The 26,443-nt window shown below is 40.7% G+C and overlaps 1 protein-coding gene across 11 annotated transcripts in view; it reads left to right on the top strand.

Annotated features, from left to right (window-relative positions):
• The window catches only part of gria3b (glutamate receptor, ionotropic, AMPA 3b), an 82,661-nt gene that overhangs the window by 49,586 nt on the left and 6,632 nt on the right, over positions 1-26,443 (top strand). For 5 of the 11 annotated variants that reach the window (XR_014117518.1, XM_027008632.3, XM_081698875.1 and 2 more), the window contains exons 5-14: positions 2,604-2,657; positions 4,314-4,475; positions 5,738-5,905; positions 6,085-6,189; positions 7,520-7,627; positions 9,400-9,606; positions 12,312-12,685; positions 16,731-16,929; positions 24,397-24,644; positions 25,481-25,595. Coding sequence is in view for 9 of the 11 variants with exons in the window: in XM_027008632.3 (XP_026864433.2) it covers positions 2,604-2,657; positions 4,314-4,475; positions 5,738-5,905; positions 6,085-6,189; positions 7,520-7,627; positions 9,400-9,606; positions 12,312-12,685; positions 16,731-16,929; positions 24,397-24,644; positions 25,481-25,595 (1,740 nt within the window). In the remaining 2 variants the exon portion in view is untranslated. Of the gene's footprint in view, positions 1-2,603; positions 2,658-4,313; positions 4,476-5,737; positions 5,906-6,084; positions 6,190-7,519; positions 7,628-9,399; positions 9,607-12,311; positions 12,686-16,730; positions 16,930-24,396; positions 24,790-25,480; positions 25,622-26,443 lie in introns of those variants that run through there. The other 6 variants (XM_081698877.1, XM_081698878.1, XM_081698879.1 and 3 more) reach the window with 3 other exon arrangements.

The raw sequence follows: 26,443 nt of genomic DNA on the forward strand, positions 1-26,443 counted from the left end.
GGATCTGGTGTTACAGTGGAGTGGCGTTTTAGTGAAAGGTCAGTGCTGAGCTGGTCTGATCCAGTGGACCTAAGGCCTGATCCAAACATCCAAAGCGAATGTAGTATTTCTTTGACTTTTGTTCCATAAGTCCAATGTGCTTTTCTCTCTCTGCCTGGATCCAGCAAATAAACCGAAACTTAAGGGTGAGTGCAAAATCACCCAAGCCTGTTTTCACCTATGACAGAGAAGTGAAACTTTTCAAGGTCAGAAAACTTCATCGCCTTCAGGGAAGGACAAGGGGGTGACCTGGACTGGTGGTCATGAAGAAATGTTCATGAAGAAGAAATGTCTATGTTAAGAAGAAAGTAAAAGATTACAGTCACAGTGGAAGAGGCTTGTGGCATTTACTCTACTTTAACTGTAACCGCTCTTCTAATCCAGTCCCCTAATGCCTCTCAGTGGTGCTACTACAAGAGTAATCCCACCTCAAACCATCATCTTTATTTATGAGAAGGATTCCGACATCACTAATCGGTTGTTATGAAATATTACAATATCTTACGTCTCCCTAATCCTGGGTGTCCTAATATAAAATATTAATAAAATTAAACTGAAGATGAAATGTTTATAAACACATTTGAAGGTTGATGTGGATGACCAAAAAGACAAAAGAAATCTCAATGTGAGGGGATGGGCTAAACTGCCAGCCAGAACACGGAGGGTAAAGCTTAGCTTGATGTGGAGTGCAGCTCCATATTTGGAAAGGCGAATTAATTAGCGGGGGTGTGCACTGCTGGGTTTTCACAGAGAAACAGCTTCAGCAGCACTGCAGGGCCGCAAGAGGTGAGTGTCATTGGATGGTGCCATGTCATTAAGCCCTGGCTGTGTCCAGGCGAAGGTTGCGCCATGCTCCCGCTGGGAGGCAGGTAGGGAGGCAGCATCCATCATGCCAGCTCCTGCTTAGGTGTGTGAGGCCTTGTTGCAGTGTCCGTGTGTGGGAAATGGCTAATACCCTTGCTGGCTCCAATCCCACTTGGCTGGAGTCAAAAGTCAAGGACACCATGTTGGACAGCAAGTAGCAGTGTGTCAGTTGGGGGCCAACATGACATCTTCATCCAAGGTGTCGCAGCTGTAACATCAGCCTTCCATGTTTATAGCAGCAGCTAAAGGAGTCGAAAATGGCAAATGGATTCAGAACCAGACCTGTGGGCCAGTACCAGACATGAGGGACCCATTTTTTCATTTTCCCATCTTACAAAATGCTTAGATAATTAGGCAGCTGAATAATGATGTGTACCCAAAAATGTACCAAACAAGGTGCACAGGAAACCTCATAATCAACTAATTTATTTTTGACCACTAATCTAAGTTAGAATAAAATAATTAATAACATGCATTATAAAGAATTCAGATTTCAGCAAATATTTGTTTGAGAAGCTGCAACCATTAAAGCCTTGTCTATTGGTAATAAGCAATGAGTTTGTTACATATGAAAGCCCATTTTCCACACTGCAACATGCCATTAGGTGTTTACTCTGCACTTTTTCAGCATATTGTTACCTCTCTCCCTGTCCCTGGACCAGCTGTCTCTCATACCTCTGTCCCTGGACCAGCTGTCTCTCATACCTCTGTCCCTGGACCAGCTGTCTCTCATATCTCTGTCCCTGGACCTGCTGTGTCTCATACCTCTGTCCTTGGGCTTTGCTGGTCCCACCGCTTGTTTGCAGCCTGTTCCCCTGCCAGGCTCGGCTTCCCCGCCTATCTCTTGTGGCACACTGCAAATTTGCCAGGTGGCAGAATAGTCTGACCTATTTCAGCAGCCAGATGAGATCAGTGGAAGCAAAGCTCTGCTCTCTCTCAAGATGTTCTCTGGACCACATCAGCAGGGATAAAGCAGCATTCTTTAATTTTTTTTTTTAAATAAAAACATGGAATACAAATGTGATTGTTAATGCTGATTGTTAATGTTCAACTGTTTCACTGACATTAATGAAATATTATAGTTTCTTCATTCACAAAACTCACATGCACACCTTTATTCCACAACCTATCTGAATGCATTGATTAATGCATTGATTACCAGCATCGTGCTATTTGTAAATTATGAATGTTGCTTTAAAAGTCACAGTTTTGTGAGATGTCTTTAAAGGAATCCATTAAGCTCATCTGGTCTGCACTGGAGTGGCTCTTGTTGCACATGTAACATAAGGTTTTTGTAGCGTTTTTGGTTGTCAAATGTGGCTCAGGATTTCCATTTCTATAACATCTGAATTAAATGCATATCAAGCTATGTCCTGATGAGGATTTAATGTGTCTTGGGGGCATTTACACCTCCGTTTTTAAGTGGACATATCCTATCTGAATATAATCCTGATACTCAAACACGGTCATAGAGAACCATGTAATCCAGTTAAAGCGAGGCTTGTTATTCACAGCATGGCAACAGGCCAGGCAATACACATGTCAAGAAAAGCGATCCATCAGCACTGAGCTGCTCTGTCACTGCCATGTTTAAGGCAGCTGGCTTTGTGAACAGGTCTGGGAGAATTTACCAAAGGGCTAGAATTCTGTCTGTTGGCCGTTACATGAATAGCTGACCAATATCGATTCTCCTCCCTCAGGTCGTCACTCTGGGCAAGAACAGCCGAGGCTACCATTACATCATTGCCAATCTGGTGAGTGACCACAGATTTTTAAAGGGCATGCCATGATCCAGTCTACTAGAGATGCTTAGGGAAAAGGGCAAGATGGCAGTGAGTAGATGTACCTCTTTAAATGGTGGATCTACTAGTTTTAGATACATACCTTTCTAACGTAGCTTTTCATCATTTATCATCACCTGTAGGTTTGCTATTAAGAAGCTACTTCTGTTCTTCTGTTATCTCATTTGGCTTAATCACAGTCTAATTGGTGATTAAAATCCCACATAAATATCCTTTTCCAAAACTTACAAGGTTTTTTTTGTTTTGTTTTGGTTCTTTTTTTGGGGGGGGGGGGTTGTTTGTTTGTTTTGCAAATCTACATGTTTTTGAAAAAGCAGTAGCAGCATACACATGTAATGAGTTTCTCAATCAGCTATCAGCAAGGTTGCTGTATGTGCAGTGATAAATCATTAATAATGATTTAAATAAGGTATGAGTTGACAAATAGTGACCATTTAATTCTAAAATAAAGTACTTTAACTCTGGAATAAAATGCATTATGCAATATTTAATCCTCAGTTTGATTTCTTCATCTTTCATTTGTAATTTTTGGGTGCATTTTTTCTAAAGCTGTAGTGTCAGTCTGTCAGTTGCACACATGCAATACAAGTTCACTGCAAAAGCCCATTCTGCAGATTTCTGGTTTGGCCAAGACTGGAGACTCATGTGTGATTTGCTTTGCACGATGCCATTTTATGAAGCTGGAAGCAGAGCAGTTGTCAAAACATTATGCCACTTTAGCTATGAATAGGGAAGTGAACTGAAAAGCAAAACACTTTCACTGTAACTTCCAAAGAATTATTTGCTTTACTATTTTTAAAGCCAGCCTTCTGATGAATATATATTTATTCTTATAGACAATTCTTTTTAGATGCCTTCTTCTTAAGAGGCTCAGGAGTACTGAGGAATACTTATTGTATAAGATTATGAAAACAAGGCAATTTGGCTGTTAAAATGAGTGTTTGGAGTTTAAATGTTCTCGCTGCGTCTGCGTGGTTTCCTCCCACAGTCCTAAAACATGGAGGTTAGGTAAAAATTGGCTACCCTAAAAATTGTCCTGGTGTGATTGTGTGTCAATCAGTGTCTGTATGTCTGCATGCCCAGTGAAGGATGATGCTCTGTCCTGGGTGTTTTCCGCTCTCCCTCTTCGAACGCCTGATGCAGTCCCCAACGAAACTGGTTTTCTGGTTGAGAATATGCTGTGCATAATGAAATGCTGCTTCTCACTGGAGTGTTGGCTGGATGTAAATCTGTGTGTTGATTGTAAAGTGTCCTTGAGTTCAGAGAAAGGCACTATAGAGAGAGCTAGCTGTAGTGGGAATACTGTATATCAATACTGTATATATCTAAATTGACTAATATATATATAATATATAATATAACTAATATAACTGATATTCATAATATAGGAATGAATAACAGCAAATCTGTGCTGCAGTATTACAAGTGCCTCCATTTTATAAACAATGCTCACTCTGTTTTATGGCAACTTTATTTCTCTCTCTCTCTCACTCTATCTATCTATCTATCTATCTATCTATCTATCTATCTATCTATCTATCTATCTATCTATCTATCTATCTATCTATCTATCTATCTATCTATCTATCTATCTCACTCTCTCCTCAGGGTTTCTCCAATGTTAGTCTGGACAATGTATATCACGGTGGAGCAAACATAAGTGGCTTTCAAATAATCAATCCTGAAAACCCCATTGTGCAGCAGTTCATTCAACGTTGGGACCGGTTAGATGAAAGGGAATTCCCAGAAGCTAGAAACACTCCTCTGAAGGTAAGCCTTTCACACCACAGGCAAAAAAAATACAAATAAAAACAGATGTGCCACCTTCTCATTTTATCTCCTCCATAACCTCACTATTTTCTCTTTTCAGCTTTTATTTTTTTCTTTTTCTTGCATTTTCTATATCCTCTTATCATGACTCTTTCTCTTTTCCTTCCTTTCTTTTATCCTCCTTCTCTGCTCCCTTTCTTCTTCATTCCCTTCCTCCTCCCCCAAGTAGTCAATATATTGATGTCCAGCCCAAGGCTGTATTAAAACCAGAGCCTCAATTTACATCTAATTAAACAATAATCAGGAAAGAAATAGATTTTAAGTGGCACTTCATTGAGTTTATTCATGACAGAGTGGCTGAGCAATGTCTTATCAAACTGGTAAACAGGTCAAAGAAAGTTCTAGGCCAGTTATTTGCAGGGGATGCTTAAAAGTAATTATTCAGGTAGAACTTTAAAAGCACACAGGCACCTACATACACACATCAATGCTTTTCAAGGTTTTCTTGTAAGAGTAACAGTAACCAAAACAAAACTTTGTAATTCTTCAAACTAAAATAAGGAGCTGACCTTGACACTACTTTCTTATACTGACTGTCAGATTGCTGATGTTGGGATCTCTCTGAAGACATAATGGAAACAAAAACACATTGCTCACCATAAATTAGTGGATGCCAGGGCATTCAAGGCTCATTGGGTGAGATGCAGCATAATTGCAGGCGTCACCCCTGAATAACAATAGCACTGAAACCCTGCTCCTCACAAAGCTAAAGATTTTAACGCAACTGTAATTAGAATCCAGTTTAAATCCCTTTCTGCAAGGGAAAACAATGAACTTTTGTAAATATGAATAAAGTGGCAAGGATTGTTAAACGTATGCTGAAATGTACTTTCATTCTTGTGATTGTCAAGCCCAGTTATGATTATATGTGGTGATTCACTGTAATTATTCTGTATGGAACAGTGTAAGCTAGATACACTTACAGGACCAGGACATTGCTTTTGAATAAATTGAAACGTTTATACAGCTGTGCAAGGGGATAACTAGAGTGAAGGTTCTCATCTGGAGTCTTAGGGGACACAGTTTTCAGTTTATATTAGCTCACAGTGATAATATAACCAAATTAATATGCCTGAGTTGACTCATAAAAGACCTGATAATTAGGAGTGAAAGAGGAAAATGGACCTGTGAAGGACAGTTGCTCCCAAGGACCGGCACAAAAAAAAGCAGTGGAACACAATCCCTGCATTTTCTCTGTGCAGTACACATCCGCGTTGTCCTATGACGCCATATTGGTCATAGCCGAGGCATTCCGGTATCTGAGACGCCAGCGAGTAGATGTGTCGAGGCGGGGCAGTGCCGGGGACTGCCTGGCCAACCCGGCTGTGCCATGGAGTCAGGGTATCGACATCGAGAGGGCTCTCAAAATGGTAGGAAGCTTTGCCTTGCTTGCACCCGGCCGGCCCAAGAGTACTCGGCTGCACACCTCATTAGAATGAGTGGCACAAGGAAGCCCAAAACCCCTTCAAATACAAACATAAATGATTGTCCTGCTGAGTGACCTTGTTCTGTCATTCAGCTGTTATGACATCAGGTTTCTTCCTTGCAGGTCCAATTGCACGGGATGACCGGCAACATCCAGTTTGACAGTTTTGGGCGCAGATCAAACTACACTATCGATGTTTATGAGATGAAAACAGGTGGCCCGAGAAAGGTAAGAGAACAAAACAAGGGTCAGGCAAGCTTTCAAAGACAGGGAGAGCATTCTTGATTTCTAAAATCTAATACAGGTTTGAAAAATCTTTTCTTTACTCACAGAGACAGTCGGAATGTGGAGGGCATGGCGTAAAATGACAAAGATGCTGTTTATGTTTCACTCATTTTTCAAGAGACTACTGACCAAAACAAAGAATAGTGCATTGAAAATATTTAATAACAACACAGGAGATTATATTTTCTTAACAACTGACTGACTTCACAGGAGAAGATTCTTTGTCAAATGATGATTATGAAAGGAAGTTTTCAGCACCTCTCAGATGGCGTAGACTGCGCACAGGCTAATCGATGATCATTTGAATTACCATTTTAGAAAATCGGTTGTATTTGTGAAAACATCCCCTCCTTCACAGATGGAAATATCAATTTGCTTTTCTGCTTAGAAGTGAGAGAAGGATATCTAAATTTCTACAGTTTGGTTTGCTCTGTTCTATTGTTAATGTCTTTAACTGTTATTATATTAATGTCATCTAGTTTTATATGATGTAGTAATGAAAAGAAATTCACTGAGATCTGTGCTGTAGAGGTTATGTAGGTATGGCCATAGAAGTTCAAATACTTTATCCATCAATGATCATGTGTTCAGTAAAGATATGGCACTGTAACCTACTGTGTTTCTTGTTAAATACCACTGTCTTAATTTACTACACTGAGTTAGATTAGAAGATTGGATTGCATCCCAGATTCCAAAGGGTTCCGAAACCTTTTTTTCACAATCCTGAACTGACATAGACCACAGTTCAGAACAAAAAAAAGCGCATCTTGCCCCCGGTGTACTGAAAATGGAAATTAACCTGCCCCTGTCTTTGAGCGAGGTCATCCAGTGAGTCTGGAATACATGAGAGTAGCATGGGGAATGGCATTTAAGTGCTAGACTGTGTTCTCAGTGTCTGCCTGCTATGCTGAATTGTGTAGAGGCAAATATGAGAGCCGTTCAGTACTTGTATGGCACATAAAGCTCTACTGTAAGCTCTTGCCCTTGTTTACTGCAGGAAAAAACATCAGACATGCACCTATTCCCATTTAACACCCGGCAATAGCTGCTCAGGCACCAAGTGCTGTTTTAATGAACAGAATTATATGAGAGTATGCTATTATGGCTTTATACATCTCCAGCAGCTGTCATAGCTTCTTCTCTGTACCAATATCATAATATAATTATATTAAAGGGTTGGGGATGTGGGGGAGGGTGGTGCAAAAGTAGGCCTTAATATGGAGAAAAAAAGGCTGTAATTTAAATAATAACAGAGATGTTTTCCCTATTGCAGATCGGGTACTGGAACGAGTTTGAACGCTTTGTAAATATAATGGATCAGCCATACAGCAACTATTCAACCTCAGCGGAAAACCGAACAATTGTGGTCACTACTATTATGGTACACATCACATGATGTTTTAAATGTATCCTGTATTCTACCACTCAGGGTCATGGTGTAGATTCCCAGATTAATACATTTTGTCCTGGGCGGTTAGAAGTACATTCCTTTTGTGTTGCTTTCTATCCACTCTCTACACGTTGAAACAGTCGTATACTAAAAAAAGAGAAAAGAATAAAAGAGACAAAACGAGTATTTCAACTGTATCCATGTGGATGGAAAAGCATTTCGATTTCCCATACTCCAGTGGCCTGTCATAGCAGTGACATCACAATAATGGCATTTGGTACAATGGTAATGATTTGTACATTGCCATCATCAATGTATACACACAGTACATACGTAAGTAATATCTATCACCACTCATCAAGTAAATGGTCAATGACACATGGAGCAGAGCAAATGGCAGCAATGAGAGAGGTTCAGTGGTTTCTCCCAGCCAATGAGCAGGGCTGAGATGAGTGTAGAACAAGCTTCTCTTGCCCTGGCTCAAACTCCAATTGCCGTCGACCTGGAGATTGCTCTGCTCTGACGAATGACTCCACCTTCTGCTTTAATCAAGCCCCGACTATCTGATTGCTGAGATAAATCAAGGTTTCGTTTAATTAAAGTTTCCCTGAGCCGAGGCCAAGACCACTCTCTTGGGAACCGTGACAGGGCCGCAGTTCAAATACGAGGAGTGAGAGCAGTTATGCGAGTGACAGTAAACAACTCCTAAATGTTTTGCTCATGAATACATATGTAGAGTCTATGGCTCAGGACAGAAATATGGTGTGGTCAGTGCAAGGCAAACAAACCATTGCGAAACCTGTGGCAACCTAATTGTCCCTGATTCTAATATGGATGCTCTCTCTCTGTGAGAATCCCTATTGTTTGGTAATGGTGATGTACTAAAAAAAAACACTCCAGCTGCTTGTGTTTGTAATGGAGAAAGGGGAATGGAGCACGACCTGCTTTCTCCTCTTGGTATAATCCTGTATGTTGGCAACTCAAACACCTGACTTTTTATTTCTAACAATTGTTTTGTTTATTTATTTATTTTGCCAGTACATTTGTTTATGGATCTATTTTATTGTTGGAATGACATGGCCTTCCCACACAATGCTGCAATATGCTCGGAGTAAACTGATCAGCCTCCAGTCACTGCCATTTACTTAATGAATCGGATGTCCAGTTCACGTTGCAACCCACACATGGCATTTCTCACCCCAAACTAGGCACAACTGATGCTACCCAGCCCCCACACTATAGTCCAGACTCGAACACGGAGTCGGTGTGTGTTTGCATGAAGCATGTGTTCAGTTGAGCCCCAGTTCTTCTATTGCCCATGTTCTATGTCATGGTCTCGGTAGGGGCTGGGTGCATTAGCAGACGGGTGTGGCCATGGTCACTGGCCGACCTTAGGCACACAGCCCCATGTCCGCTTCTCCTGTGTCAGCTGTTCTGTATGTGCTTGTGTTACATTAGTGCCTGCTTATGTGTGGATATGTGACATTATATGTGGATATGTGATATAGTATAGAGAAAGAAAAAGACAGAGAAAGGAGGAATATATAAAAACTTAGCATTTGATTATTTGTGTGTGAATCTGTGTGTGTGTGTGTGTGTGTGTGTGTGTGTGTGTGTGTGTGTGTGTGCTCATAAGAAAGAGAGCAGGTGTGTATGTGATAGCCCAGCATGCTCCTGCATGCACTTGACTGATCACCTCTTGGTCGGCTCTGGTGACTGCCACATATCGGGTGAAAATAAACCAGCGTGTGTTTGATTAACAGGAAGCGCCATATGTGATGTACAAGAAAAACCATATGCATCTGGAAGGCAATGAGAAGTATGAAGGCTACTGTGTCGATTTAGCTTCCGAGATAGCCAAGCATGTTGGGATAAAGTACAGGCTCTCCATGGTCATGGATGGCAAGTACGGCGCCCGCGACCCAGAGACCAAGACGTGGAACGGGATGGTGGGTGAACTAGTATATGGGGTGAGTAGTGGCTCCTCTCTTGCCACATAACAGCTTCCCACTAATCTGCTTCTTTTCCTTTGATCAGTCGAATGACAGGTTACTTGTATGATAAGATTGTGTGACTGACACATGTCTGTGACTAATGGCAAAAAGGAACAAACAGATTGAACAACAAAGTTCTGAATTCGAATAGTCAATGACCTGGCAAAGTTAAATGGGCCATCTGGATGAAAGCTGCTGACATGACTTTTAAAAGAATTAAGAGGCTAATGTAGCCAGTTAACATGGTATCGCTGGCAGGAACACTGTTGTTCACAATATTATGCCAGTTTGGATGAGAAGTACCTTTTGAGAGCAGCTGAAGGTAGCTCCCCGCTGTCTGGTGGTGAGATTGTGCAGCGCTGCCTGGTGCCTCTCTGAATGCTTTGCATTGATTCATCCCAGCACTGCTAAATCTCAGAGCCACTTTTGCAAACCAGGCCACATTTACATTTGTCAAAGTGTTCCCATGCCCTAAAAGCAGGCAAAGCCAGTAAAATCATTCCCAATTTCCTACGTTGACATCTACCACAAAAGGCTGTATACAAAATGCATGAAGGTTGGGTTACCTCATCTGTTCAATTTCCTAACCATCAGCCAGAAAGATTGCCTGATTTTGATGCACTAACGGTTGGAATTATGCTCAGAATGAAAAAAGTCCACTCTGGGTAGGAGAGGAAGAAAAACATTCCCATTAAGCTGCCTCTTTGAGTACCCATGGTGCTCTTTCAGCAGGGCCAGCCAGGACTAATAGTTGCCTGTGTGCCATGACCTTTTGACCGCCATATTGATTTGACTTTTCTTATCTTTCAAAGGTCATCTGCACATGCTGGTATGTTTTTTCTTTACTTTTTTGTCCTCAGTATTGCTTGGTATGCTGAGAACCACATATATATATATATATATATATATATATATATATATATATATATATATATATATATATATATATATATATATATAATGTATGTGATTCATTGTTCAGTGTCCACAATTAAAGTACAATATGATGTCCTACACAAATCAATACATCTGAACAGAAGTGTGATATTGAGGCGGCAGAGCAGGATGCGGTAAAATAGAGACATACGTTTATTAGCACATACAACATAAAAGACATAGCTTGCAGGCTATAGGGGTTAAACATCAACAACATCCATGACAAAACAAGAAACTTATATACACGCACGATAATGACACAAAACAAGGATCAGATCAGAAACACGAGAGGGAGTGACCATGCAAACACACACGCGCACACACACACACACACACACACACACACACACACACGAAGACTTCGAGGGGGAAGGGCTGTATCGTGACAAGAAGCTGTTAAATATTCCTGCCAGTAACATTTTCTAAACAGCAGCAGACAATTCCTTACTTAATTTATAGAGCAGTTGGGGGTTTAAAAAACAAACAAACATGTAAAACACTCCCATCCTCAAATGTGTATGTCTTCGCAGTGCGCTCTGAGCTTAAGGGAGAAAACCAAAAACAAATCACAAACAAAAAACAAAAAAGGAAGAAATGTAAATACAGAACAATCCTTGGTGGTGTGAAGGTGGTTGATGGAGTGCTGTTAAGGGGATGTGTCACCGCAGCCACGCAGCTTCGCTTTCCTAGTCTCTCCCACTGCCTTCCTTTCAACATGTCGGGAATGCAATTTACACGGCCACCATGTGTCAGAACACACATGTGTATGGTACATATTTCACCCTAGAGTTACAAAAGATGATCACAGGCAATTATTTACACATAGTGCTCTGAATGTCTGAGGGAAGAGATCTGATGCATGTTTCTGCCTTACCGATAAATCACTTTTGGTAGACACTTAATTAGCTATTTATATGCAAATTATTCTATGATTTATTGAGAGAGTACACCAGAATCCCACTCATTCCAGACTACAGAATGAAAGGAAATTAATATTTGCAGGGGCTTTTATAACCAGCGTTTACCTGCTACGTTTCCTCGACCTTACCCTGCCTTATTGCATAACTAATAGCCTCTAGGCAGAGCTGACATCTGAGATCTAGGATCTCTTGCTGACCTTACATTAGAACAGCCCAGAGAGATGCAGCACTGAATGCTATAGGCTCCCGCCGTCTCACTGCTGGACCTTGGCTCTCGCCATAGCGGTTCCTTGATGTATGAAAGAGAGACGTGTTAGGTTCTCTGCCTGATTTGCCTGGCAGGGTGGAGGCCATTGTGAGAAGCTCCAGTCCCTGAACCGCTTGTTTGGTGGTTGTTAATTTTTTTGTGGGTTTTTTTTTTTTTTGAGAGCACAGAATATTTGCTCTAATCTTTTTTATTCTAGATTTATAGTATGTTTTGTACAGTTAGATAAATACACCCCAGGACAATGTCAAATAATTTATCTTTACTGCTTTTGGTCCTTTCACATATTTAGAGCCTGTGGGGAAAAAATTACCCATTCAAAACTCTCTGAAACAAATTTGAGTGTCTTACTGAAATGGCAATCACTACCGAACAGCAAGCATGCTAAGAATGCTGAAGATGCAAATGTGAACAAATTTAATCAATTAAAAGCTCTCCCATTCACTTACCATTCAATAAAGTCACTAACTGACACTAATGTATGGATTTACACTGCAAGGCAAAGACCCAAAAACAAGAGTACTAATAAATACTTCTTCATGGATCTTGTTTTCTTGCAGAGGGCAGACATAGCCGTTGCGCCACTTACCATAACCCTGGTTCGAGAGGAAGTGATTGACTTTTCCAAGCCCTTCATGAGCCTGGGCATCTCCATCATGATTAAGAAGCCTCAGAAGTCCAAGCCGGGCGTGTTTTCTTTCCTGGACCCTCTGGCCTACGAGATCTGGATGTGCATTGTCTTCGCTTACATCGGCGTGAGCGTGGTGCTGTTCCTCGTGAGCCGCTTCAGCCCCTATGAGTGGCACCTGGATGAGACTGATGAAGCCAAAGACCCGCAGACCCCTCCTGACCCGCCTAATGACTTTGGGATTTTTAACAGCCTGTGGTTCTCCCTGGGGGCCTTCATGCAGCAGGGCTGTGATATCTCACCAAGGTTGGTCTCCTCTCTGTCATTCCCAGCCGTTTCACCGCTTGAAACTGTGCCATCATTAAAGCACTGCCCTTTCCCTGTCGTGGTGCCTGGCTGTTCCTACTGAGGGCTCTTTGAGATCTTTGCATGTAGAAGCCTTGATAGCACTCATTTATGGATCTTGAAAAGCTGTCATAAAGGATGGTTTCTATCAAAATTGTATTGCATTTTATTTATTTGTTGTTGTTGTCGTTGTTTACTGGCACTGGAGTGTTTGCTTTGAAATTGCAAACTTGTCCAAAGACCACAGGCTATATTAGATAGACCCAGCTTGCTTATGGTTCCTGTTGTTAGCTTTATGTAGTTTAGTGGGCATTTTGTTCAAGGGATGATGGGTAAAACATATCTGTGCATGAACTACACAGGAATATATGAACATGGAAAGCCTACAGAAAGACACTGTTAGTGTGTTCCTCTGCAATACTTTGAATGGTGCAAAAAAAAAAAAGACTTGGAGATGGTTTATCTTGTTCTTAAGTACAACAGCAGGAAGCTGATTAATTAGGACTTTAATTGGGACTCCATTGTGCTGCAGGTTGTTGCAGATCATTTTGCACATTTACAGCCATAATTGGTTGCTTTATAAATGCACAATGTTGTACAAAAAGTGCAGAAAGGTGTGATCCTTCTATATATGTTGTCAATACTTTTTTAAGTAGACAGAAATACTTTTAAAGTTCTAGTGGATTGATTTTTGGCTTGTAGGTTTGTGAGGGGTTTTGCATTTTTAATGCCAGATGCAAAGAAATCTTTGATTTGTTGGGTAAAGCTCATTAATTTCTGGTTTGCTTTTATACATTATTCATCAAGTGATTATAGCATGGACTTTATGGTAGATCTAATCTGCAATGACTGAGATACATTGTAAATTATCTTAAAGTGAAATGCATTACAGTTTCAGTATAGCACTGCTATAGTTTCAGTATAGCACTTGTTTAATAAATTCTGTCCAGTGGCATTTTAAACACCTACATTGGAATGCTTTGTCTGTAGTTCGATATATAATGTACACGAAAAGACATGACACAGCAATACAAATACAAAGTCTGGCGCATGATATTACTCTACTATAGAAAAATAAATACAAAAATAAGTATCAAGAGGCATCAAGAGATCAAAAGGCAGTGTAATATGCGCTACGTGTATGGAGCAGCACATGATAAACAAATAAGGTCAATGATTGTTGAGCTACCAGAAATGCGATTGTATTTCTTATAAGGTAACTTGAGTTGTAATGCAGAACAGACAGCATTATTGACCTTTAGTGGAGCTTGGTGGTTTGATATTGCAGTGCTTTTCTCCCAGGGTGGACTGAGAAGTCTTCAGTTATTGCACTTTTACCCCAAAAGATCTTTATAGTTCATTGTTTTGTTGGATTATTTGCTATGTTGGACTGTGATGATTTCTCTGGAAAGATTGTATGTGTGTGTGTGTGTGTGTGTGTGTGTGTGTGTGTGTGTGTGTGTGTGTGTGTGTGTTTTGTTTTTGTTTTTGATTTTTTCATTGCTCAACAGTATTGTCAGTTCCACTAAAGACACCGTTGACATTTTAACCTCAAATCCTGTACTTGCATTGCATCAGTCCACAAAATGCTGCAGTCCAGAAGATCATTTATGCATTTTCAAGATTACTCAAAGAAAAACTGCAGTCATGCAAGCCCAAAACCAACAAGTACTTGTAAACTTTAACTCAAACCAAGCCCTATTTGCTTCTTTGGAAATAGGAAAGTAATTGCATCTCATATATTTTGGCATTGGGACTGTAATGTTAGTGAATAATAAAAAAAAAAAATGTGGGTGTAATTACTGAAAGCTCTTCATCAATATGAGATGTTTAAATAATGACCTTAGGGAAACCTCTAAGAAAGGAAAATTAAAAATAAACTCTTGGGCATAATTCCAAATTGTAACAAAGCATCTTATTCTTCTTTAATGACAGAAACCACAGAAATGTGGTTTCACATTTTTTAATATGTCATGAGAATGCAAGAGGTGCCGCTGACATTATTATTTCTGCTAAAAAAGAGTATTGCTGCTTGGATGAACCTTTAGTCTGACAAACACCAAAAATGTGCTAATTTGTTCAAATGAGCTGCACTGATTTGACTTCCAATATAATTATGGAATTTTAGAAAAGAGGATGATTGGTGGGAGATTATTTTGAATCCTTATGTGAGCAGTTGTGTTACTGAAAGGTTAGACCATCCATGGGTGCTCAGCACAGTCCCTGAATCAACTCATTTTCTGCAGGACTATGAAATTATTTGAAATACAAGCCCTTGGGTTTCCTTCTTTCTTCAAATCAAATCAAATCAAAATTTATTTATTTAGCAATTTTTACAACAGGTCTTGTCACAAAGCAGCTTTACAAATGTCTGGAGGCTTGGACTTAGAGATTTGTAAAGCTGCTTTGTGACAAGACCTGTTGTAAAAATTGCTAAATAAATAAATTTTGATTTGAGCAAGCCAAGATCGACAGTGGCAAGGAAAAACTCCCTAGAGCATGAGGAAGAAACCATTTACAAATGGAAAAAATAAGCAATTAATGTCTAGTCCAACTTTCTAGAGATACTAGTCTACACCAAGACTACACCAAGGTGTGCATTTGCCCAAGACCGATCCTGCAAGAGAACGTCCATTAAGGGCAACGGAGAAGTAGTTGGCAAGTGTGGCGTTGTGGTGGGCTACAGGAGGGAACATCAGGGGAAGGTGGGATTAGCCATGGCAGTTGAGATGGGTAGAGGCTCAGTAACATCATGACATCTCCTCAAGAGAATGTCCATTAAGGACAATGGAGAGTAGTTGGCTGGGGTGAAGTTGTGGTGGGCTACAGCAGGGGACATCAGGGGGTGGTAGGAGTAGCCATGGCAGCTGAGAAGGGATGAGGCTTTCTTAAGGATATGATCTCACTATGGAAAAAGACATTGTGCAGGCAGTGGTGTGCAGAGTTGGAGCAAATATCTGTAGATGCTGTGGCCCTCCACACCTCACTGAGAGCTACAATAGTAATTTGATATGTGCAAGTTTAAGCGAAATGGCTCACAATGCTCTATAGAGTGCACAGGGCATCAGCTAGTGGCTTTTACATCCAATGTCATGCACAATATTTCAAATATGGAGCTACTTTGGATCATGTCTTATAGCCTCATACTGTCATACACCTCCAAGGGAGAGGGAAATAGCCAGGAGGATGTGCCCCCCCTTGAGTTGCTCACTGGAGGCTTGGACTTGGACATTTTTAAAGCTGCTTTGTGACATCTGTTGTAAAAAGTGCTATATAAATACATCTGATTTGATTGATTTAGGAAATGGCTGTTTCCAAGAGACAACTGCTGTTGTGCTTTTAGCAGCTTGCAATAAGTAAATAAATTATCTTCACGAAATATCTTTGCTGTTATTAACAGCTGGCATTGTAAAATAGGTCTATTTGCTAAATTTACCTCCTTTGATTAATACTGCTGCAGTGTAACAAATTTGTTCAAACTGGATGCAGAGTTCTGTTTCAGGGCAGTGCCATTATGCAGAGTGTATCATTGGGGGTCATTTCAGGCACTCTGAAGATTGTGAATGATGAGCTAATATCATTACTAATTACACAGAATGTTTTAAAATCTGCCACAGCTGTCAGACATGCATCACTCTGACACTAAAATGTCTTATCCCATAATGATCTGTCATTAACTCTCTATTTGACTTTCTGATGCATTTCTCAATCTCAGTCAATTTGTCTTTGTAGGTTTGGTGGATAAAACCCTACACAGTATCAGAGCTATGAAACAATTTGTTTATTTTTGCATTTAAATGCCAGAAATATTTTATAATCAGATTTGTGCTGGTAAATCTGCCAAGCAGTGTTTCTTTGGACCAGGCAGACAAGAATAAAACTTAAAATCACCTTTAGTCACAGTTTAGTGACATTGCTTGTTCCATTTGTAAGCAGCCACCCTTTCCCTTAATATATTTTAAATGGCAAATTGTGTTTTTGTGTGTGTATGTGGACATCTGTGCAGGTCCTTATCGGGCAGAATAGTGGGAGGTGTCTGGTGGTTCTTCACCCTCATCATCATCTCTTCCTACACGGCTAACCTGGCTGCCTTCCTCACTGTTGAGAGAATGGTCTCACCAATTGAGAGTGCAGAAGATCTAGCCAAGCAAACAGAGATTGCCTATGGAACATTGGACTCGGGCTCCACCAAAGAGTTCTTTAGGGTGAGTCTGCCTGTCTGTTGTTCTAAAAGCTCCTGGGGTTATCTCCTGACTTGAGATATGCCCTTGCTGAGGTAAACAATTGGGCAGATATTTCCATGGACCCAATTCCAAGACCAACAAGACATGATGAAAAGAAGCAGAAGAATTGTTTGAAAGTTTGTTGGACAAAAAAAAATTTGGAGTTTTACTTTGTTTCAGTATAACAAAATATGTAATATATTCCGATAAAATGTTCATCTAATGCTTATGTGTCATCCAAGAATTGTGTAGCATCTCCTGGTAACATTTTTTCAGGGCTTTACCAGCATTACCATTCTTTTCCAGCTCTTACTCTCTCATTAGTGGGATGCCACTGTTTCAGCCCGCAGTGTCAGCGGGTTCATGTTGAGCTTTTGGATAGTCATTAAACAGCATGGAGTTTTTACAGCAGGTGCTGTGTACCACCTTGAGCTGGCAAGGGCTGTCAGAAGGAGGAGAGTAATGGCAGGGCAGTATCTCAGAGGTGATAAAGCTACGTAATCAAAGTCCACAGCTCATCCTTCCACCCAAAGAGGTCAACTCACCAAATATAATTAGTTGCTTTACCGGGGCCAGCAAATTGGACGTGATGAAGAGAGGCCCCGGGGGTCAAATGGCACACTTGAAAGATAGGGGAGATAAAGTTAGCAATATGGCCACAGGCACAGTGGGACCAATGCTGCAATTAAAGCCAAAATTACCTATCTGCAATGCTTGTGCGAGAGGCAAAATTAATTTCGGAGGTAATTTTCAACATTAATCAGTGCAAATTGTCTTTATATGTACTTTACATTAAAGTATGCTGCATATTAGATTAGTCTACTATTGCATCAAGATTGCTATACAATGCTTGGCTTTTTCCAAAGATGTTTAAGATGATAACATGGGTCCTGGGTACATTTTATGCTAATTTCACTAAGTAAATGTATTTGTATGTAATTGTTTGATATTTGTAAAGGTCAGAAAGCTGTAAACAAGCCCTCACTGCCAAAGAAAAGGAAAAGGAAATCAGAAAGGAAAGCACAAAAATGGGAATCAGTTCTAACTCACATTAGTGCTCAAGACCATTCGTCAAGCAGCTGAACTAAACTCGCCGGCAAGTCTTTGATGTCATTAAAGGTTTACAGCAAGACAACTGAGAGGTGGTTAGGGATTTGCACACCTCCTATTTTCTAAATAACAAGTGTCCCACTTACACTCTGAAGCTTTCAAATCTGAAATGACGTGTGAACCGTTATTCCAGGGGACTTTTAATTAAAACTGCAGAGGATGACAAGGAAAAAAACAGATTAATGGGAGGATTTGAGCTCTATTTCAGATCTGTTTTTCAGGAGTTAGATTCTGGTTTAATTAGACCCATACGGTAGAAAGCAGCTGGAAGTTTCAAATCAGTCGCAACATTCTGAGCAAGACATATGTCATCATCTTTGACACAGGCCCCCCGTTTACTTATTTATATATTTCTCTTGCAATCATCTCTCATGGATTTGCACCAAACTCGTTGATGTGTGGAATAAACTCGTGGGTGTTTAGGATGCGAGCCAAGATTCTGGAGCATGTGTAGGAATTTGATATGTTAACTGTTACTTCAACATGTGTAGGCTTGCTGGGATATTTATTATTAAATAATAAAACCCTGATCTGATTTTAGATGCTTTAAAAGAACACTCTTCCAAATTTTAGCAGTAAGCACTCCTTTTATTTAATTATTGCATTTATTATTTGTTCCATGAAAGATATTTTAAAGTTAGATTGAACAAATAATCTGCACGTATAGTCTTAAACCAACCACAGAAGATCATTAAGTGCAACAGTTAAGTCATTCATGCCCAAAACTCCAAGTCCTGCTCATTCCTGAGAGACAAGCTAAATCCAGCAAGTGCACACCTAATAAAAAGGAATGATGAAATTCATTTTCAAGAAGATATGGAGTATGAAATCTTTAATATCAAGATTATGTTTGTGTGTACAGCACACTGAGATATGACAGTATAAGTCTGGGTTATTGCAAGCATTGAACTGGATTCCAGTTTTTATTGTCACTTTGAAGTGGCTATTTCCTGCATTACTTTGAAGAAGATGATAGACCGTTTGTCCTGTTTAATACAAAATTGCAGTGGTCGGCGTTAAATCTCAATTTGTCAAGCCCCAGCAAGCGTGCACCGGAAGAGTCATGTTAGAGACGATGTTTTTGCAGTCTTGAGCCTTGATCAATAGCCCCTCGAGGCTCCTACATCTGTCTTTCCACTGAAGTGCACCAGCTGGCTCAGGATGCTTTCTTGGTGCACCCGTAAAAAACGGCATGGGAGCTTACCCCCTGCTGGGCTCAACACCCGCCCACGCACAGGCTGCAACTCCCTCGTCCTCAAACGCACACCACAGCGACAGCAGTGCTGGCAGCCCAGTGCTGCTTCACTTCTAACACCAAGGCACAGGACATGGCTATTTAAAGATTCCATATTATAGTTCCATCAGTTTGTTTCACACAAACGTCCCTTCTTTACTTAGTCTGCATAGGTCCTGTTCAATGTATTTCATAAATTGGAAATGGTAGTGATCCTTACAAATGACCACTATTGTGTTATGTTCCACTATTGTGTTACAATGCACTGGTGTGATGCGTTATTGTGTTATGTAGTCAGAAGATGCTCAGCCTACCTGGAATGGTTTAAATAATTAAAGATGTTTATAATGATCGAATGTTAAGTGGATGCCAGACAGTAATGTCACATCCCGGGGCACATCAAACCTTCTGGAACAGGCAAGGATGGAGTCACTGACTCCAATATGGCCTTTATTGCACTTCTTGAAAGTGTGAAAATCAGTTTCACATGTGAGGAATAATGGCACAATGGTATTATGGCTCATATATAATAAATACAGCATGTCAGATCATAAATTCAAACACTGTTCTGTATTTGCACCTGGAAGGCATTATGAAAAAAAAAAATAGACTTCGAAGCATCAGAGTTTTGTGAGAGGAAAATGAGAACAATTATGGTTAATGAATGAATGAAGGGTTAATAAATGAAAGAATTGTTAATGAATGAAGGTAATGCACATCAACATGGCCGTCACTGCACCCCTGTTTCTATGTGTGTTTTGGTGGTTAAAATCTATTGTATGGTGGAGATTAGAGACTCCTTGCAGAAAGACCAAAACCTGACAAAAGCAGTGACAGGCTCATGTGAAGCTGCAATAACCTTCACCAAGTGCCCTGTCTCCACTGAGGCACCTGTCTCACTCCAGCTGAATGCCAAACAATAGGGGTAAAACAGAATCCAAGTTAAGGGAGTAAAGCAGAGGGCTCAAAGTCAGCAGTTTGGTATTCCAGGCATAAGGTACATCAATAGCACCAAAAAGCCCCAACCTCCTTGTTTGAGCACCAACTTTCCGCACTGAACAGCTGAGGAAATAGGCAGAGCAGCATATTTGATATTGGGAGCAACTGTGAAATATACGAAAGCCATGCAATATGAAAGAAAATCTTGAACAGGGTATATTGACATTGCTGTGTACTAAGAGGCCGCCATGAGCCACATAGAGAAGAAAGGATGGAGGGAGTGAGAGAACGGGAGAGGGATGGGAGGGAGGAATGTGATAGAAGCAGGCTGCGGTATCGGGGGATGGACTCATTGGGGGTGTTCAGGAGGCTACGCAGACTGCACTTTAGAGATGCTGCCTAACTCAAAATCAATACAGATTAGCTGGGTGTTAGTGTAGGAGAGGGCATGTTATTGTGACTTTGGGCTGCAATTATTTGTCCTTCTCTGACTGTTTCCTCTGCGGCGTTAAAGGGCTGGAAGACTCCTGCTGTGGTTCAAATGAAGCCCTAATAGGAGGCAAAGCAACGAACACCTTTGAGGGCATATTTCAGTGAAGACATTTAGAATGAAATTACTTGGGCTCATTCTAGTCTATTTGCTATGCTCCTGCTTTGCAGTTAGCCATTCAAAAATCTATTTCCTGTTAGGCATCACTGGCGGTCCTTTTAAATTGATTTAGAACAGAATCCACTTTTCTTATATATATATATATATATATATATATATATATATATATATATATATATATATATAAACTTTTTTTATAATTATTTATTTATTTTTAAGATATTTTTGATGCAACACTATGGGCTGCAAATGAATGGAGTTTTAGTGATCTTGGAGGCAGTGCCTACAGTGTCAGGCATTTCATAAACTGACAAAGCCCGATTCCATACCACTCCAGTGCCAGTAGCCTAAAATAATGGCAGACCTATCCTGCATCCTGAGACTCAACCACAGAGACAGCTGTTGTCAAAGACAGCTTCAAGGCATCTGGGGGACCATTTTTTTACACACACACAATACGAGCCCCCTCTCCTTCTGACACTGCAGTAATAGCCTTAAAAGAATGTCTCTTCAGCCAGAAACAGTAAAGAACATGACCAGCAATGAAGATTTGATTTCTTTCCCTTTTCTCATCAGTTCTTATCTGAAGCCTGAATTTATTTGTCAGAGAGGTCATTGTCTGACAGTGTGTTGATATACCCTGCTTGTGAGCAGATACAGCCCTTAACTTAGTACTGCTGGACTGGAGAATGTGTATGACTGAAAGTTATATGTCAAAGTAAATTTGGAAATTTGTACAATCCAAAAGTAGTATGAGAATGTGCATAGGGCAAAGGGCATGCTTGTACATGTAGCTGCCACAAAGTGTTTCTAGTCTTCCATACAGTTTGATTTCTTTATTTAAATGGAAAATAGTTATTTGAAAAAAATTAATGGGTTGTAATTGCAAACTGGCAAACTGGCAAATTAGCAAATTTTAGTGATCCCATCAAAAGGTTTCTTTTGGGCAAGCTTATTAGCTAGATAACATCTCCACATGGTTTAACTGGACAGATAAATGACTCATTTAAAGTGTATAACCTTGTACACTGGTATAGGTTTTTGGAAAGGAACAAGTATTAACAAGATTAAATGTGAATACCTGCTTTAATTGGTGGTGTACTAATGACAGGGGTGTGACGTTTTCACGGTACAGGTACTAGAACTACACACCCCTGTGACACCCTCAGCCAGGCTCTGATTTGGTCAGTAGCAGTCTTGCTCATCTCCATGTGCCTGTCTTTCTCCTCTCTTCTCCTGTCCTCTCCTCTCCTCTCTCAAACCTTGTTATCGGGACAGCAGTGCAAGTGACATATTGGAGCTCAGACTAGAAATGGAGGCTGGGCGAGTAAAACAACGTCTCTCTTCTCTCCTGGCAGTGCTGCCAGGGGTAGTTGTCTTGAAAAGCTTCCCTGAAGCTGCGAGGTGCTTCCCCGTTATGCCTGAAGAAGGCCTGCAGAGTGAGAGAGGCTGATGTATGCAACTGTGGCATGACATAATCAGCAGGCCAAATGTCCATTTAATTAGCAGTGACGAACCTTGTGCTTTATCAGTCTCCAAGTTGAATTTTGAATGGCTGCAGTGTTTACAGTGGTTTGACTGAACGCTGTTCCAAATGATGATGTGATGTAAGGACGAGTGTGCGGAGCTGTTTTCTTATACTATTGCTCATTTCCTTTCTCTCTCACTCTCACCACTCTCTATGTCTGTCTCTGTCTGTGTCTCTTTCTGTCTCTTCCACACTGCGGCTTGCCAATCAAGTGTGTGGAATCAGCCTGTTTGGTTTGCTGAGCCACTTCATCTCTGGCCCAATATTGATGAATTGACTTCATAAAGCAGGGAGACAGCTCACGTACCTTCTGCAGTAATCAATGCCAGAATCCATTCTTTCGGACTCATTTTGGGACTGCCATCACGGTCCGCTTTGTCCTCAAATGCGAGTTAAAGCATGCGGGAAGTTGCCCTTAAAGCAATGCCTTTTTCCTGACTCGGGAACACAGATGTGAGTTTCCTGTCTTTAGTTTTCAGATGTAATCACAGAACATGCCTGTTTAGATTAGTGGTATTAATTTAATAGCAACTATTTCAGCATTTCTTCAGGTCTGTAAAGTAATATGCATTAATGTATAGTATTATTATTGTATTAAATGCAGAATTCCTACTTCTTTTAGTTACAAATGACGTAAAACACACTTCCTTTGGCATACCAGACACAATTCCTCTTGGTTAAGGGAGTTGTTTGTGAGCCTTCTTGTGTGAGGAAGCATTCATTGTATCCTCCCTTGAAAGCATTTCAATTATAGATAGTGTCACATCCCTTGTAAAATTTTATTACACTGTGAACACGACACCACGCCTCACTGCTGCTCGCTAGCTTATGTTTCATCATCAAATCAACTCATCCACGTTATCCACGTCCACTAATGCAGGAATATGTGAATTGCCACAATCTCCAGGACTGATAATGAGGTGATCCACAAGCTGTAGCTCCACCCTCAACCCAACCACACCCTACCTCCTTGCCCCGCCCCTGCATCTATCTTGCGGGGGGCTTGCGGAGGCATCGTCTTGCTGCCTGCTCCGTCCCATGCTGCTCTAATTGTTGAAGTCATCCCAACAGCTTGTCCAGAGACTGGCCCTGCTTGTCCAGAGATTTGCGAGCTCCTCCCTTTGCAGCAGGCACCCAATGATGCTGGACCGTCTTTCATCCAGCCACATGTCAACCATACCACAAAATGCACAAATGACAGTGTACTGCAGTGTGCAGCTCCCATGGCCTGTGGTTTATGGCAGTGATGTTAAAATGCCACAACAAAACATATATACATAAAAATAGATAAGAAATGAATCCACTCCTATTGCATGCTTGTTACAAAGACCTCATTCCCAGATACCTGCAAGATCTATGCCACTAGGTGAAACCTATGAGTAGTTGTCTAGATTTTATCTACGGTTTTTGAAGATTTTTGAGTTAGAGACTTTAAGCACTTTATTTTACATGGTATAGTTTAAAATAACTAGTGTTAAGTGAACTGCTGGTCTGTATGAGTCAATATATTGATTTAACACTGCTGATTTGACTGGATTTTTTTTAGATGGCATATATAGATGGGCATCATTTTTGAAAGGAACATAACCTGCCATCCACTTTTGACACCAGCACACATTTCTGCACCAAACCACTATAGCTCAGTATCTTAACTCAATGTCGAATGGGAAAACAACTTAAAAGAAAAAAAAATAGAACATGCCATCTGAAGATTCCACCAGAATACATTCTTGCACTCTAATTCAATAGTTTTTATTAATCTTATGAAATCTTGAAATGTGGTACCTCATAATTTTTTATAATCTTTAAACCTGCCATGAGGTAACACATTCAAATATGAAATGTTTGGAGGTGTCTTACAAGCTTTAGGGTTATTTTTTGGCTATATCAAGATTAAAAGCACATAGTTAATCTTCCCAGTTGACATGAAGCGTGAAATACAATATCTGTGTGCCAGATCTGTGCGTTTCTGAATTATGATGACATCTAAATGTGTTTCTCTTTCTCCCCATGTCTCCCACTCTGCAGCGCTCGAAAATAGCAGTGTACGAGAAAATGTGGTCATACATGAAGTCCGCCGAGCCGTCCGTCTTTGCCAAGACCACACCGGATGGCGTCGCCCGTGTGCGCAAGTCAAAGGGAAAGTTCGCTTTCCTCCTCGAGTCTACCATGAACGAGTACATTGAACAGAGGAAGCCCTGCGACACCATGAAAGTGGGCGGCAACCTCGACTCTAAGGGCTATGGTGTGGCCACCCCCAAGGGCTCAGCATTAAGGTGGGTGGAATAATATAACAATATTCTCTATGTTGTTATAGTATTCCATCTACCCTGATGTCTTGTGTTATCATTTCTCTTCCCACCCCCTCCCCCTTTATTTCTTTGCTCTTTCCCCTATTTTTGTCTCAATGAACCTCACGAGGTAACACTATATAACACTATGCTCTTTTCAAATGTTGTTTGACTTAAGATGATCATTTTCTGTGTTTTCTCTTCTGTGTGCGCTTGTGCTCTTTCCCAATCAAACCAGAAATTTGACTTAGTGTATTTGGGACTAAATTTAACAACCATTTCACCTTTTACATCTCTCTTCCTATCTCCTCTGCCTTGTTTTATTCTTCGATCCCTTCTTTCTCTCTTTCCCTTTCTCTCTTTCTGTCTTGTGTGCTGTCCTTCCTGACAGTTGTGTTGTCACTTTTAATTTAACAGTCCAACGGTTTTTCAATTTAGCTTGTAAAAGCTGCGCTGTCACTTGTGACGAATGTTAATTGCATGGTGTTTGTTGTTGTTACTTTTCTTCTCAATGACGAGTGTCCCCATCCCGCACACTTCAGTTTCAAACAGCGTAACCCTCCATGCCACCTTTGATCTTTAACACATTCTTTGCTCTAAGCATCTCTTATCTCCATTTCCGTGAAATTCTTAACCAAATTGTCCGTTCGTGCTCTTTCAATTACTATTCTGAATATTGATAATATGACTCTGAAGTCTAATTAGTAGTAGAACAGCATATTCAGTAGCACAACTCTGACGTAACTATACTACCATGCTATTGCCTTAGCTTTCTCCCAGACATGTGCACTTTCTTACAAGTTATGTTTTATCGTTTCAAGAAATGCTGTTAACCTGGCAGTTTTAAAACTGAATGAACAAGGCCTGTTGGACAAATTGAAAAACAAATGGTGGTACGACAAGGGAGAGTGCGGCAGCGGGGGAGGTGACTCCAAGGTCAGCCTCAATGTCACCAAAATCGGGTACCATAGTGCAGAGTAATCGGCAAGGCTGTTATTGCTCAACCAAAGCCCCCTAAAGCTGTCACGAGCTGCCGCCCACGGTAGCCTTTCAGCCAGTACACCCATTTCTTTAATTTTCTTTTCTTCAAACATGGCCCTGATTACTATTGGTCCATCTGAGGTCAAACCAAGAACCCTGATTGGCTAACGGAGGAGGAAAAGGACCAGTACAATTTTGTCCTACTGAGGAGAGCTTTTGTAAGCAGGAAGCAGTCACTTTCTAACGTCCGGTGTCACTCAGTTCATATTTATTGATACAGGCACTGCAAGGTTGTAAAATATATTTACAGTTAGCACTCAGGACTCATTTGTTTTCCATTTTGTCACTATAACTGTTAACTGTGTGGTCGTACATTGTATTCCTGTATATGTGTGCATGAGAGATCTCTCGGGGAAATGAACCTGCCCAGCAGTTGGTAAAGGGAGCCTGGGGGATTTGTCCTTCCTTTTCCCTCTGCTGGGCAGCAGTGCACTGATGGCAGCCCCATCATGATGACTAATCATTGTCTGCACTGAACGTTAATATTATGCTACCATCAAGGCTTGGCTCAGGACCAAGTGAAATTTCAAGAAATGAAGGGGAAGTGGGGTAAATAATATTCTGATGTGGCATGTTTGTGTAGTGAATGGGATGCACAAAAAAACTGTTGTTTTAATGTGACAAATTGGATGTAAAATACTAGCATGACAGGTGCTTTTTTAGATACCAAGCTTGTCAGTGACATCGTAAGGCCTGTAAAACAGCTCCTCAGCTGAAATAGCCAGTTAGGCAAGACAGAGTCT

This window comes from Electrophorus electricus, chromosome 16 (assembly GCF_041902795.1).
Source record: "Electrophorus electricus isolate QZ-2024a chromosome 16, ASM4190279v1, whole genome shotgun sequence".
Taxonomy (NCBI): domain Eukaryota; kingdom Metazoa; phylum Chordata; class Actinopteri; order Gymnotiformes; family Gymnotidae; genus Electrophorus; species Electrophorus electricus.